The sequence below is a fragment of the Stigmatopora nigra genome, chromosome 1, assembly GCF_051989575.1.
Source record: "Stigmatopora nigra isolate UIUO_SnigA chromosome 1, RoL_Snig_1.1, whole genome shotgun sequence".
NCBI classification, from domain to species: domain Eukaryota; kingdom Metazoa; phylum Chordata; class Actinopteri; order Syngnathiformes; family Syngnathidae; genus Stigmatopora; species Stigmatopora nigra.
The window spans coordinates 9,116,663-9,131,815 of record NC_135508.1 but is presented as its reverse complement, the minus strand read 5'-3'; the positions used below and the strand labels follow the sequence as shown (position 1 = coordinate 9,131,815).

Below are 15,153 nucleotides of genomic sequence, written 5' to 3'. Positions count from 1 at the left end.
TATAGAACTATATATCCAGCACAATCATGTTTTTATTTATCTCCTTGGTCCAATCACCCAGTCCATTTGTACACAGACGCCAGCTCATTCAAGCTGGCAAAACTCCAAGTTAACTCCCACCACATCTGCTGATGCTCCTTCTTGCCTCTTCGTCCGCAGCTTACAGCTCGGCCATGCAGAGGTCCTGACTTGTTGCCCTGTTAGTCCCCTCGGCCAGTCGGCCCTCACTCATTCAACGACAGAATGATGTCATCCTCAAGGTCAGAGTTGTCGGAGCTGTCTGTTTGAGGGTGAAACGGGAAAAGAAACGGTTACTAAGGCATCTGTCAGCGTTTGTGAGTCAATCTGACAAAAACTAGGCAGTGTCAGCAGTTTTTTCTGGGTTTTTGTGCCATCCTCACACTGAATGTTTATCACAGGAAAAACAATTTTGTCCTGCAAAATTAATTTACCCTTCCCACTGACTTTATGGGGGTAGCAAGTGTTTCAGTTAGTGGTGTAATGATATCAAACTTCATACTTCAGAAATAGTAACTGCATAAAGTTGGACGATACCCCTTTAGAGTGGGATTCTTTTGAGAGAAAAAAATCCAGAATGTTATTTAAGTTCAAATTTGCACTCCCAAATTTCATTCTGAAAAATTCTCAAAAAGACTTTTGGGTGCACAGGGAGTGATCGCTTGGACTTAAAGGTTAGAGCAAGACCTACCAATGACATCCAGTTCCACATCGTCATTTTCAGAGTCATCATCGTCATCGTCGTCATCATCATCTTCTTCGCCCAATTCATCTAGCTCTTCCTCCAGACGGCGGACTTCCTCATCAGAAGGAGAGAACTCCTCATTCCCCTCGTTGTCCTCATCGCCTCCATTCTCATTCTCAAGCTCTGCTATGAGAGGATCAGTATCGACATCGTCATCAGAGTCATCATCATCGTCGTCGTCGTCATCTTCTTCTTGATCGTCATCCTCCTGGAGCCAAAAAGACCGCAAATATTAAGTATAATGATTATGTTCCAGGCTGTTTGAACATACATTATAACACAGGTGATTGAAATTGAGTCAAGAAAAATTTAATTTTATATGAATGTGAACAAGCAGAAGTGAGCATCTCTGACTGTCTCCAATTGTAAGAGCCATTGAAGGGTTTGATTTCTGCATTCGAGGATTGACTTTCTTAAATGGTGTCAAAAACCTGAGTACATCACGTTTTTGGATGACATTTCTGGTAAAAATCACTGTTAAATAGAAAGAAATATACTATATATCATCCAATACCTGATCTTCCTCATCCTCCTCTTCCTCTGCCAACCTTTGTCGCCCAACTTCATAAAGCCGGCACACTGTGTCTGTGTTATTGGAGTCTTGATTCTATGAAATTTAAGCATTAATTGTTTGTATATATAAAGTAAGCTTCACCATTCAAATATATTGAAGTGGCACTGTTACGAAACTTACCTCAATCACAGCAAGGTAGCAGTCTTTAGAGTCTGTGCAAAGATCAAAAATATTCTTCTTGACGTCAATAGTGGCTGTGGGAAGAAAGAAAAGACTTGAAGTTAAGTTTGCATAATGTAAATATGACTGAATAGTATCGCATAGGAGACAAGATGGAAGAATGAGTACACTGAAACCCCGTACCAATAGGTTTGTAGTCTGTGGCATTGAAAGTCCGGAAAGATGAACCAAATGGGCTTTTCATCTGGACCTCCATCATGTCGTCTTCATCATCAGCCTGCAATATTGCTGGAGAAAAAAACAAACTAGAGTAAGCTGGTTAAGAAGGGACTTTGCTAAGGAAATGATAAATATGGCTTTTTTTCAATGGCCGCTTCTTAAAAGAAGCTATTTTGGAGCCAATATCCATTTGCGGCAAAGGGGTAACTGTCAGTCAACATTTTTGATACATAAAAGCTTAACAATGAATTTCATTAAGCATGTTTATGAAAAAAATTCAGGTTTGCAACTTGTTGACAAATTCAGGAAACTGCCATGGTCCAGCCAACATGCCATAAAGGTGAAGGAAAGCAAAGTTTCTACACTATATATAGTCTTCCAAAACACCTTAAACTAAATTATAATACTTAATTCAAGCAGAGCTATTTTATCCCTTGTATTATTTGTGCACTTCATGGTGAAGCTTGAAGTATAATGACAATAAAAGCATTCAATATAGCTGCAATAGAGGTATTCAACTTCTATTTTTTTATGAAAAACCCACAACGCCTTCTAAAGTTGTGGTGAATATCAAAACCTGAGCACTAGCACAACATTGAAGGCTCTGTTCAGTTCCCTGCAGATGGAGACCAACCACACTTCCCAACATATGGTGCTTGTTTACCTCCATAAATGACGGTCCCATTGTTGTTGAAGACTGTCCTGCACTGGTCAAGTGCAGGGACTGTATGTAGCAGGTGGAAGGTTCGCAGATCCCACTATAAAACTCACATTAAGGAATATTACATGTTTGACCAGAAACATACCATATTAATGTAGTATTAAGCAAAGCAGTCAGACTGCTCCATAAGATAGCTTCAATAACATGTTCATTGTTAAACAGTGACTCAGGGTCTTCAAGGATACAATTTCCGTGTTAATGATGACTTCAAGGCCATTGGGATGGAAAACACCACTGATATTCATGTTGAACTTGTCAAACTTGTGGATGGCCTGAGCTGAACGCACGTCCCAAAGAACGCCATCGTTCAATACCAGGTCATCTGTGGGGTTGAAGGTAGCACAGTTCCTCTTGTAGTTATTAGCCAGGTCTGGGTTGTTTAGAGTCAGTGTCACTTGCCCTGTTTGGATGTCATAAATCTAAAAAAGAGCAGAGTTTGATGTGAGCAGGCTGTCATCCGTGAAGGCCTGAATATTTTCTGCATTTAATATTCTACGGAGATAGCTTTAAATGCTGGCATCCATACACGCGCAAGCTGCTCCTCAGTCCCAATGACACGATCTTGTGACAGCTTGCTGAACTCCACATAATGGTCACCCATAAAAGAATGTCTGCACACAAGAAATGTGGAGATATTTATTGAAAATTACAACATCAGTCTGAGTAAAAAGCAATAAAACGCTTGTCAGGGCTAGTAGCGGAACTCAGAAGGAGTCAGAATAGTGTTGCCTAGGTGGCGCTATCAGACAAATGAATCAAATGCCTGCTGTACTCCAAGGTGAAATTAGAATTGTGAAAATACCAATAAACGGGGCACCTTTTCAACTTCAGTCTAAGTCATGTTGGCCACATGACTTGCACTGAAAATTCCAAAGTTATGATCTAAAATCTGTGTGATCTTATTCATCTCAAAATAAATATGGATAAAAAACAATGGCAAATATAAAACTTACTTATTCTAAATCAGTTCAATTGTCATATAATACAATTTTGGCTCAATGGCGGTTGTTTTAAGTACTGTGATGAAAATGATCCGAGCCAAATAGCTAAAGTAAGAATCAAATGAAAGACTTGCAACTTATAATAGCAATCCCCCAGACACAATGTGAAGCAATAACAAAACACGTCACTATTGGAAAAAAAGTTTTTAAAATGGGGGAAAACTTTTGTTTAAAATCTCTAACATCATAATTTTAAATACTGTTTTGAAATGGAAAGACAAGGGTCATTTAATCGATTTTTTTTCAAAGAAATGGCTTACTTCATGATGAATACAGACTTCATCCCCCAAAGTGCAGACGTTGGGTAATTCCAAGAGGCTGAAGTTAAAATCAGGGAGCCATCCTAGAAAAAAACATTTTAAATTTAGACAAGCTCTGAATCAAGTACAACCCCAATTCCAATGAAGTTGGAATGTCAGCTTTTAAAGGGTGAGGAGGTCAGAGGTTCGTTCGGTGGCTTACTCGTGAAGGCTCAAGGTGCGTTATGGCTGAATTGTGACAGCTGTAGCTTGCCTCCTCTTGCCCAGTAAACACATTGTAGAGTTTCAGTTTCCCCGTGCAGGTTCCAAGCATCAGGAAACGCTCTCGAGCTGAGAAGGCACAACACATGAACCCACTCTCGTCTTCGTCCGCTTCTCTAAATACAGAGATTGGACGGAACCTGGAAAAAGCAAAACAAACGTGTGAGAAAAGAACACCAGAAAAAAAAACTATAAAAGTTTGCATGCCAACCTGCTGAAAATTAGGTGTCTGTCAAAGCATCCCCCATCGGCTCCTCCGTATTTTGGATAGATGACCCTACTTGTGTGTCGGGAGGTGAAATTGATAGGTGCTTGCCGTCTCTGTTTGGGCTCAGGACACTGATGAGGGGTGAAGAGAGAAAAAGGGGGGCAGGTTGCGACTGGATTTTTGCAGCGTGCGTGTTGTTCCCGCAGGTACTCTGTGATGATACTGTCTAATGCAGGTGGCGAGGGCATGTGCCTGTCAAACTGTTTCTTCATCGCTGGCGTTTGGCTAAAGGCGCCATGGTCTGACTTTTGCCTCAGAACCCGAGTTTTCTTGCAACTCAGTGCACTGCACGTTGTGTGCCGTTCACGAGAGAAAACAATCCGGCCGATCAGAGGAGAGCCGTTGCTGCAGTTAGGCACGGGGAAAGCAGACGCGGAGGGCGCGGTGGGTTGCGACGTCGAGGGGCGCACTTGTAAATGGCCAGAGGATGGAGAGGATAAATGAGAGGGATGGCTGCCGAGTCTTGACCCAACACCGTTGGCCAGTCGTGGGGTGCGAGGTAGCGTGGTGATGGCGGCGCTAGTGGGGGTAACGGCAACGAAAGGAGAGGCGGAAAGTGATGAATGAGACACACACGCCATGGGGAGATCTGCCTCTTTGGTGAGGGCGGTCGCCGTGTCCTGAAGGCCTTTGGCAACGAGATGATTCCTAATAAGTAGCAGCAGCTCTTTCTCTGGAAATGTGATCCTGGATTGAGCGACCACATTTGCTCTCTGCAGCCAAGCCAGAGATACATCGGTACCTATCAGCAAGGGCTTCCCTGATATTCTTTCCATGAGCTCGGCCGCAAACTTGCAAAATTTGACATGCTCGCTGCGTTTGTCCTGGAGCACAGGCTCCTTCATGAGCTGCTGGATGTGTCCGCTGCTGAACAACGGTAGCTTACTGATGATCTGTCTGACAGAAGTAGACCGCGACAGACCGACCAGAGCTTTGCAGGCAAGAGCTCGGATCTGATCTGCATCCGTAATTGGCATCTTGACTGTCAGTAGGGATAGCAGCACCTACAGGAATAGTACATAGATTTTTGAAAAGGAGCAGACTGGAAGATGTTTACAAAAAGCATAGCTTCAGGTGGATGCATTCCTTTGGAGTTCATTATGTTTTGTTTTTGGCCTCCCCAATCAAAACTGGCAGTTGCAATTTGGTAAACATCCACTCAAGCCCAGGTATTTTTGTACCTATTATGAATAATGAAATTATAAACTAATAAAAACAAATTAAGGTAATTAAAATGAAAACAACCTAAAGTAAACTTAAAATGTTCCCTTTAAAGTTTTTTTTTACAGTTTTTCAATTAGTCCCCTATAAAAGGTTACAACAACTAGATTTGCATCAACTTCATCATTTAAGATAAAAGTAAATCAACTTTATATATTCCTAAAAAATCACCTTAATGCCATTGTTGGATTGCACAACATTCCACATTTTTGTGAGCACATTCTCACTGGCTTTGGTCATCTGGGGGAGGCGACGGCGCGGAGTACCCGCAATAAACTTTCCAATGCTGGACATCCGTTTGTCGGGAGCACAAACACAGTTGATGACAACCTGCAGGGCAGACTTTTGGATCTCAGCATCGTTCACAAACACTTCCCCTTCTGCCACTGACAGTACAATGTTCATTCCTGCAAGAAAAAAAAAGGAGAAAAAAAATCACAAACACGTAAAAGGCAGTAAAAAGGATTCTCTCCAATCTCACCCCAACTTTTTCTTTTGAATCAATTAAAAATGCACGCACATATGTTAAATGATAGAGAATCCCCATTAAATTGATAAAATGTGCTACCTGTACAATGAAATAATTTAGTTTTTGACCTATAACTTAATTCCTCTTTGAGTACATACATACCAGCACTAGAAATAGTAGACCCGCCCTCACTGACAACAGCAACGGTCTCAGATAACAACATCTGAGTCTTTGGTACTACTGTGAGAATACTCAAGATGTCGAGGGCATAACGCACAGTATCACTTCTGCAAGAAAACAAACAAACAAAAAAATGTTCGAACAGTTGTCAAAACACAATCTAGATCATGAACATAATGAATAACAGATCCTCCACACCTGCCATAATAGGTCCTCCAATCGCAAGCTATAGAAATGAGTTGCAAGAGAAGTTGTATACAAGACAGTTTATGGAAGACTTCTGCTGGTTCCCAATATAAACGAAGAGGGCCACGCTCAATGAGGAACTCCATCATTTCCACAACCTGCTCGCGGGTGTAACTGACTGCCTGTGTCAGAGACAAAAAATCAAATGAAGCCGTCAAATGCTTCAAAATTATTCACAAAAAGAAATACATTTCATTCAGCAAATACCTTGTAGTGGGGCTGTGAGTGAATAGGTGCACCTCCCTCTGTGCGTTGCAGTGACTGCTTCACCTGCTCAACCTTAATGGCCAGGTGAGCATCAAAGTACCTGCGTAGCGCCATGCAAGTGTGCTTGGCAGTCTGTCTGCTAGAGAAAATCTCATCATCACTGAGAAGTGCACCCTGGTCATCAGGGATCAGGATCTCCAATGTGCTAATCTGCAAAATTTCAAATGATACAGCAGCTTAATGTTAAAAAAAGACATGGAGTACAATGTAGAGTTGCAAATATTCAGTATTCTAGTCGCTAACATTGAATTGCAGTCAGAAATACAGATGGTAACATTTGCATGGCTAAAGTGAGGTTCCCGTGAGGCAAGCTGTGGGTTTGTCCTACCAGATTGACGAGGCGTCGCAGCCCGTCCTGTTTATCAAAAAGCTCCAGCACAGCACGTAAAGAGAAGGAAATGGAGAAGAACATGGTTGCGTGGCAGCAGCCAGATGCATGAGAGCATTCCAGGAGCCACAATGTGTAGCCAACCACATCTGACAAGACGGAGTGAGGCAGCATGCACACCTTGGAAAAATCAATCACACCAATGAATACCAATGAGAACCTACTGATATATGCAAAATACATATTTTCAAGAAATATTTACGTTTTGTGTAAAAAACATGGATCCTGCACATATTGTTTTGATATTATTAAATTGACAATTCTATACAAGGGTAATGTGATTCTGAAATTTTAATAGGAGCAAGACTTTGCATCAAAACTGTTTATATTCTTTCATACCCGTTCCATAGCGTCCTGGTTATAGGCAAGGTAGTAGAGGCACAAAGACACTCCAGTAGCAGCCATAGAGGGCCTTGGAATTTCCAATAATTTTTGAACACCTCCGTGTGCCACAAATTCTGCAGCAAACTTCTTGTGAAGCAGCAGAGAAGCCAAATACTGTGAGAGAAAGATAAAAAGAAAGTTGTAATGTTTTTTTTGGGTGGATGACACAGATTTTTTTCAACACTGATTTTTCGACTTCACCTTGAGAGCCTCAAACGTGAGCTGCACATCATTGGTCTGCTTTAAATCTGTGTAATGCATAAGTAGCTCCCGGGCTCCCATTTGCATGAACACCGCCAAGAGCTAGGGGAGGAGAAGAAAAAAAACAATTGAACATATTTTTAACTCCAAAATATTCTTAACCTATACATCAAATGGGTTGTTTTTGCAATGCAAAAAAAATGAAAATAGAATGATTTAAAATGAACAAACCCACCTCCTGATATTCTCCCAATGGAGTAAGATATTGCAAAATAAGCCTCTGCTCAATTTCAGGGGTCAATGGGGACAAGCGGTAGTTGTTCCCAATCACCCATGGGCTCATCTCAGACCAGCTACTGTTGGAAAGCTCACTTATACTCCGCTCTACTTCAGGCACTGAGAAATTCAACTTGAGTCTCGAAGTCCTGCCACACTCTTTTTCTGCCTTTCGTTTTAGATAACTACTACCATCTGAGGTCCCAAGGTGCAAAAGTGACCCAGTGGCAGACATGGGCTTCATCATGCTTTTAACCCCCGAGTTGGCACAGTTGTTGTTCTTATGAGGGTTACTAAGGTGAAATGGAAGTTCATTTTGAGATTCCAAGGCGGACAAGGTAATTTCACCAGCCTCCTCTGATTCTGGTCCTTGTGTTTCAGACCCATTCTGGCCAAGGGAGAAGGGCTTCTCAAAACCTCCATCAACTGCTTCTTCATCCAAAGGTAGCAACGGTTCGCTCTGTGTTTTCCTTGGACTGGGACGTTTAATTTCTCTTTTGTTTTCAACATCTTTATCTTGAAGCTCTCGTAGGCGGTGCAGCATCAATGGCACCTATTAATTTAGAGACAAATTAAAATATAAAAAGAATATTGGCAGGAGTGAAAAACAAGTTACTAAAAGAGAATCTAAGTTTAATCATGAAATTACAATGTAGTATATATAGTAAAATTCAATATGAGGGAGTGGGTAGGGCGTAATAGCACCCCCTACTGACCAGAACAGAGTTCTCTTCTCGGTAGTTGGCTGCAATGTCCTGGTTCTCCATAGCACCTGCCAACAAGCCAGTGGCATAGATTCTGAGGGGTTGCTCAGCCTCCTGTGCCCACTTGAACAACCTTTCAACTAGTCCCTCCTAAAGAGACACAATCAAGCAAATTACAACAAAATCATTGTTATTTATGCGCACGTTCTCTCGGATTTGGTCTTGGCTTACCGCTGTAAAGCTTTTTTTGGTTTGTGTGTTTTTTCATGAGATGAACTACAGATTGGTGACTCAACATTGACTATGTTATGCTGCATAAGGACAAACAGTGTGGAAGTACAACTTGCTTGCAAATTGAACTCTGACTCTACAAACATACAAAAAACACTTGTGTATAACAGCTGATTAGTGGGGAGGAATATCGACAAACGGTTCTGTCTGGTTGCGTCAAATTTAAGCCATTCAACAAGCAGCGGTGACTGAGTTGGTTAAAAATAAAAACAATAACACTGCTTCCATCAATGTGTTCATCATGGACAGCCAAAAATCAACAAATATTATGATAGAATAATGGACATGCTTGTAGTTTTTAAGATGGTGCAGCAATAAATGTCACAGTGGAGCCAAAGTCAGTAATTATGTACCTTTTCCTGAAAGACAACTGCTGTCTCGAGGCCAGGCATGATGTTCTGAAGCAGGCGACAAGCTTCTGCATTGAGGCTAATTTCTCTGCTTGCCATCACATAACTATTCACCAACTGTGTGGGATATTAAATGTGATGAGAACCTTCAAATTAGACAATTCCAGTATGCACGTACTGTATTTCAATTGAACTTACTGTGTTCATGAATTCATCATTCTTGAAAAGGATCTTGAGCAAATGTCCTAATACACATTCTGGATCAGCTCTCCCTAAGGGCAAAGTGGGACCAGAACACAAGAAAATGTATGGGCTATAGTTGCAAATTCTCCAGACCTATTATTCATGTAAAAAATAAAAATAAAAAAATTGATAAAAAGAAGTAGCCAGTTGTCAAGTCTGCAGTCTTCCGCATGTTGAACCAAATTGAGATCAATGATTCAAATTCAAGAAATTTAATAAAACCCGAGTAAATATGTACAGATGTAGTTCTGCATTAAACTCAGATGAAGAAAAAAATAATGTTCTCTAAAATCTGGGCTTTTTTTTTTTTACAGTATCCAGTTTTTGTGGGGATTTTGACAGCAAAATGTGAAAATGAACTAAGAGTTTTAAAATCATGGGCCATGAATCTTGAATCTATGAAAGTTTGGGTTTTTTAATGGAATACGCAAGCTTTTCCATGATATTGGATTTTTAATGGCTCTATTTTATCATAAATTTTTGTTGTTTCATCATACCAGGATGTCGATCATCAAAAGGGTCCGGATCTGCTTTGCGGTACTCCTCAGTCTCCTTCTCGATAAGCTCAGAAATTCTAAAAGGTAGAACATAATGACACACTAAATCAACATCAATTCAAAAGCTAATCTGATGAGTCAAAGTCACTTACTTGGTGAGGATGTTTACTAGTTCCTGTGTATCGCCTTGTTGTTCCCTTTCCCACTGTTCCAATAACGCAGTCAGCTCTGCCTTGGAGTCCACACTGGCAGATGCCGACGCCATAACTCTAATCAGGAACAACAGTACATGATTGAATCGATTCCATTCCATTCAAACTATACTCTCCCTATATATAGCACAGCGTGTAATATGGTAATAGCAACTACTAGCATGCACTCCTTTGAGGTTCATCAAAACGAAGTTCATCTACTTGGGATATATTTAATAACAAATAAAACATTTTTCTGATTGCCAGTGCAGAAGTCACCAGGGACTTACAACTGCCAAAACCGGTACGGTTATCCAAAACAAGACAAAACTACAAGCAAGGAAGCAGTCATTCTTATTATAGCAACATGATAAATATTTGTATTACATTCGCATGACATAACTTGCGTGCTTAGTAATTACACAGGGGCTAAGGACAGAAGCTAACCGGATTCGTACTACCTATGACATTATAAGCGTAGATACTATGGAATCCAACGCTGTGTTGACATTCGTACTCCAGATTGTATAGAATTATATTAAATCAATTCCAAAACCACGCTGACCGGTCTATACATGGAAAGCAATGTTGTCATTAGCCACGAGCTAGCGCCATCATAGGCAAACCCGCTTATTTAGCTAGCTAACAATGCTAACTTTACCTCGTTCTGTTTAGTCCTTCAGTGTTGTGTAATCAATTCAAAACTCAAAAAGTTGATAGGAAGTTGGGTATAATGGCTGCAGACTCACGCCGGTAATACAGGCGCGATTTTACAGTTCTATCTCAATTTACACAATGTGGCTTTTTTGTTGATAGTTTACTGTCATTATGGCGAACACGTTCTTTACGTCATAGCACCTGCGACTGTCGACTTCTTATGACGACATCACACGAAGAACGAAAACATTACGAAACACATTTTATTCAATTTTCTCAATACAGTTTCTGGGTATTTGTGAAAGCATAAGGAGTAGTGAATAGTTATACAAAACAGTTTTTTTAAAAATGATTAAAAACATCATACACGTGTTGCAGTGATTTATAAAAATATAAAAGCAAAGTTCAATGTTCAGGAATTTCTGGTGGTAACATTATCACTTCCCATGAAATTGTATATTGGCCAGTGGAACATTTCTCTTTAACTTCAAAAATGTCATGTGAGACACCTAGGCCTTGTTGTGTATGATTAATTCATGTTTGGCCAGAAATAATGATATTGTTAGCCTATATCTGTTTCTACAACTACATCACTGTGCAGCAGCAACAGGTGGCAGGATAGTTGTCTGCATCGACTTGAAATTCATTTCCATAGACAAAGTAAACATGCATTTTCCCTTTCCATGAATAGGTCACCTTGGTGACAGGTATCAGCTCGATAGTTTGCCGCTAAAAACACAATAAAATTAAAAAAAAAGTTAAAACAGCAACATATTGATGGACATCACATTCATTAATTACAGATGTTCAATTGTGTTTTATTCATTTTTCCCCCCCAAGTACAAATGGTCCAAATACCTGTTGAAGAATACGAGATGTCCTAGAGAACCTGGCCTGATGTTCACTGATTAAACTGTGTGCAGCATTTACCACACTAGGGTCTGGGAATCCCATTAAAGGGTATGCCTGAACAATATCATACAACAGGAAATGTATCAAAATTAGGGACTTGAAAAATGGATTTGTGTTAGCCTTCTTAAAATACAACAGGCGTAAAGCAGACACTTAATGAATTAATTATAACAAGTCGTTCCAAGGATAAAACAACTACATATTAATGACTGGACTTGCAAATCCAAAAGATAAAGCAATTTATTGCAAACTGGGGAACTGTGCTTGTCTTACATGTCTACTTTTCGGCTTTTGCTATTTTATTGGTCAAATGTCTCAATACAATAGGTGTAAAAATAAAAAAAAAATGGCATAGGCAGTAAGTCTTACCAAGTACTGAGAGTCCTTGAAAAGCTCCTTGCCAGTTACTTTGCTCAGGTTATCCAAATTAAGTCCACTGGACTGTTCCACAACATAGTCATCAGAGTTGTTGGTCCTGAAATACATAATATCACTGTTACTACAACACCTAATAACGCATCCAGAATTTCAGACGGTCGAAGAAATATGCACCATTTTACAGTGAGGTTGATATAGACTAAAAGCTGTTGTTTTCCATGACATGTTGGGCATTGTTTGGATCCTTGCCCTTGGCAGCCGTGGCAGCTGAAAAATAGTTGTGTTGGAATGGTACTCTATACAATACATCTTTCGGGAACAAGTGTTTTATAACAAAATTAAATGGTACCTACTTTTCCCTCCCTCTACCAAAGCAATGATTGCATCGCTCATTTCCATGGCGGAAGCCAGCCCCATTACATACCCAGCAAACTTTCTACCAGAAACAGAAGTAATCGAATACTCTGTCAATGAGCATTACAACAGGTCCTGTTTGCCAATGTAGCTTGCGATTATGACTTACATTTCCCGCACCAGCACAGTCTTTGCAGGGCGTCCGCCCCATTCCTATGCAGACATGACAGCTCTGTTGTAGAAATGATTTTCATTAGGAAATGGCACACATGTCATCTTGTCTGAACATGTTCAGAATGGCTTTCGGTAATTCTAAACCTTCATAGATGAAGTGTAAGGAACTTTGATGATCTGTTGGCTCTCTGTAAAATAACTCGGGGCTGCTGCAGCAATATTCCAGGGCCCTGGAGGGGTCTGGGAATATGCATCCACTGGCTGACCTGAAACAAAGAAAATAGGATGGCACTAAAATTCTACAGGCAATCAAAACAGATAAGCAACACAATTTTCTACCATCACCCACCCATCAAGTTAATATTTAGGACATTTTCAACAATTACAAGTATACTGTACTGTTTATTTAACAACAAGCCAACAGACATATCTTAAATTGTACTAAATTAGCCAGATTTAATGAAGAAAAGAATAAAATAAACTATAGAATCATAATCTGACTGTGCAAATGTAAGACAGATACAAGAGGAGAAACTTACCATTATATGGCTCATGACTCCACTCAGTCAGTCTTGATTCAGTGAATGTTTCCAGGCGATACTGAATAGAAGTTAATAGGATCAAATTACACTGTTGTATTTTCACATTATTTTCCTCAAATTTCTCATTTCTTTTTACCCTGTAGGTATTGAAAGCCTCCATGTTGGTGATCACACCATCTTTTACTGGTGCTGAACTGTAACAACACTTGCTGGAGACCCAAAGAGCAAATGCCTCCCGCGCTGTAGATTCACTTATTGATGGAATACTGTAAGCAACGGAGTGTGACATAATTGTCTTATCTGCACAAACACTTGGTTTGTATTAACTGGATTGGAAAAGGTTAACACATTACTTCCATTGCGGCAGTTCAGGTCCAGCTTCAGGCTGAGGAGTTGGATTCATCGGCATTGGAGGGGGTAGAAATCCACCTATAACCAAAATGTACATATGTATAGTATGTGCGCAGTGTTTTTTTTTCCTGCCTGGCTTCGATGCGGGTAGACGGGGTTTGAATTCCACCTTGTATTAGTGTCATTATGAGCGTGAATGGTTGTCCATTTCGTTATGTGACCTGCAATTGGCTCTGCAATCAATTCGGGGTGTCCCCTATCTGCCCCTCGTGGTTGGCTGGGATAGGCTCCAGCACATTTGTTAGAATGTTTGTATAACACCAGTATATACTGCGTATGCTTTCGTGTCCCTTTATTCATTTCCAGTTTAGTTATTTGCTAATATATACAGTCAGATCAATTCATTGGTCCTAAGCCCCATACAGTATACCTCCTCCGCCGGCCACAGTGCCTTCATAGCCGGGCATGTTGTCAAACATGCCGGCTGGTGGAGCGCTCGGCCCAGTGTCAGGAGCGGGTGGGGCGAACATTGCTGAAAGAAACCAGAGAAACCAGTTCAGGAAAATATGTGTTAAAGTGGTCTCAGGAGCAACGTAACCCTAACCCTTGAAACCCAAACAGGTAACCTAAAAATAATATGTAGTTGCTTGTGTAGTTGTCCATGACTCGACTTTAGACAACTTCATTTCTCCTCCGATGTAAACGCGTGGATGTGTGTTCGTGTGTGTGTGTGTGTGTGTGTGTGTGTGTGTGTGTGTGTGTGTGTGTGTGTGTGTGTGTGTGTGTGTGTGTGTGCGTACGTGCGTGTGTTCGCGACTTACCTTGACCCTCTGTGTTGTTAGAATCCATTTTAGGTATTAGTGATCAGCGCAAAATAATACTGAGTGGTTAGGTATAGCCCTTAAAAGGAAAAGAAGTATATTTTATTCTATATCTTAAAGCACCCCGCTGTTAGGACGTCAAAAAAATACGGTGGAGCGATTTGAGTGACGTCACTGATATGTACTCCACGGAAGTGTGCGATTGCTTCTTTTCTTAAACACGCACACTCCCAGTTAAGCAAACGAAACGTGTTAAGGCCCAGTGAAAAAAAATATTTTCATACATACCAGATCGGGTGTCAGCTTTTTGTACATAACCTGGATTGGCCACGCCATAATTGACTCCCCCGTCGCTGTTTTGTTCGGAAAACGAAAATTAACAAGATTATAACGGAACGATCTGTCACTTGACAATATATAGTTTTGTAAAACTCACTTTTTCATACGACGATAGTCCATGTTGGCAAATTGGATGTGATCTTAAAGAAACAGCAAACAAATCATATTCTTATGTGATGCATCGCAGATAACATGTGATAAACGAATCATTTACCTTTTACGACACGTTAGAAAACATTTGCTCAGCTAAATCGTGCATAAGGAAGTGGCATACTAAAGTGTCAATGCCAATGGTCCGCATCCATGATGTGTTGTCGAAATCGGATTTCCCAAAGTTATATTCCTTCCTCTCCTAAAAAAAAGGGGGGTAAAGGGGGTATTGCGGAAGTGCGCATTTTCTTATAAACAGAAGTGAAAGTACTATGTGTTTGCTGATGGATCTAATATCTGGGCGTGAAGAATTAATTCATTAGTTACCATCCTTCCTTTGTTTATTCGCTGCCACCCTATCCAGTTTAAACGGAACTGGA

General features: G+C 40.5%; 2 protein-coding genes across 3 annotated transcripts; both read right to left on the bottom strand.

The window, feature by feature from the left end:
* Window positions 1–14: 14 nt before the first annotated feature.
* dcaf1 (ddb1 and cul4 associated factor 1) lies at window positions 15–10,943 on the bottom strand. Its single transcript, XM_077714965.1, has 25 exons — window positions 10,757–10,943; window positions 10,057–10,173; window positions 9,905–9,981; window positions 9,363–9,436; window positions 9,168–9,281; window positions 8,536–8,673; window positions 7,779–8,372; window positions 7,544–7,645; window positions 7,298–7,456; window positions 6,899–7,078; window positions 6,511–6,720; window positions 6,256–6,425; window positions 6,040–6,164; window positions 5,580–5,815; window positions 4,131–5,191; window positions 3,861–4,059; window positions 3,659–3,741; window positions 2,924–3,008; window positions 2,583–2,816; window positions 2,341–2,434; window positions 1,641–1,745; window positions 1,458–1,531; window positions 1,278–1,370; window positions 710–971; window positions 15–280 (listed from the first exon to the last, which is right to left on the bottom strand). The coding sequence occupies exons 2-25, from the start codon at window positions 10,167–10,169 to the stop codon at window positions 225–227; spliced, it is 4,638 nt and encodes a 1,545-aa protein (XP_077571091.1). The 5' UTR covers window positions 10,170–10,173; window positions 10,757–10,943; the 3' UTR covers window positions 15–224.
* Window positions 10,944–11,001: 58 nt separating this feature from the next.
* ssuh2rs1 (ssu-2 homolog, related sequence 1) lies at window positions 11,002–15,059 on the bottom strand. 2 transcript variants are annotated; one of them, XM_077714977.1, is made up of 14 exons: window positions 14,838–15,059; window positions 14,721–14,763; window positions 14,573–14,637; window positions 13,894–13,995; window positions 13,466–13,541; window positions 13,249–13,378; window positions 13,110–13,170; window positions 12,715–12,836; window positions 12,566–12,628; window positions 12,396–12,478; window positions 12,217–12,309; window positions 12,034–12,139; window positions 11,611–11,718; window positions 11,002–11,481 (listed from the first exon to the last, which is right to left on the bottom strand). In XM_077714977.1, the coding sequence occupies exons 2-14, from the start codon at window positions 14,741–14,743 to the stop codon at window positions 11,338–11,340; spliced, it is 1,176 nt and encodes a 391-aa protein (XP_077571103.1). In that variant the 5' UTR covers window positions 14,744–14,763; window positions 14,838–15,059; the 3' UTR covers window positions 11,002–11,337. The 2 variants fall into 2 exon arrangements, with proteins under 2 accessions (XP_077571103.1, XP_077571111.1); XM_077714985.1 differs by lacking the exons at window positions 14,573–14,637; window positions 14,721–14,763; window positions 14,838–15,059 and adding an exon at window positions 14,285–14,508.
* Between the last annotated feature and the right edge of the window lie 94 nt (window positions 15,060–15,153).

What these genes read in the sequence shown, in the direction of transcription:
- ssuh2rs1 (XM_077714977.1), bottom strand. Translation starts at nt 14,743, where the DNA reads ATGGACTATCGTCGTATGAAAAA. An exon ending in CCTGAACTGCCGCAATGGAA is followed by an intron (nt 13,379 to 13,465) that starts GTAATGTGTTAA and finishes CGTTGCTTACAG; the next exon opens with TATTCCATCAATAAGTGAAT. An exon ending in TCAAGGACTCTCAGTACTTG is followed by an intron (nt 11,719 to 12,033) that starts GTAAGACTTACT and finishes GATATTGTTCAG; the next exon opens with GCATACCCTTTAATGGGATT.
- dcaf1 (XM_077714965.1), bottom strand. Translation starts at nt 10,169, where the DNA reads ATGGCGTCGGCATCTGCCAGTGTGGACTCCAAGGCAGAGCTGACTGCG. An exon ending in AGACACCTAATTTTCAGCAG is followed by an intron (nt 4,060 to 4,130) that starts GTTGGCATGCAA and finishes TGCTTTTTCCAG; the next exon opens with GTTCCGTCCAATCTCTGTAT. An exon ending in CTGAGGAGCAGCTTGCGCGT is followed by an intron (nt 2,817 to 2,923) that starts GTATGGATGCCA and finishes GCTCTTTTTTAG; the next exon opens with ATTTATGACATCCAAACAGG.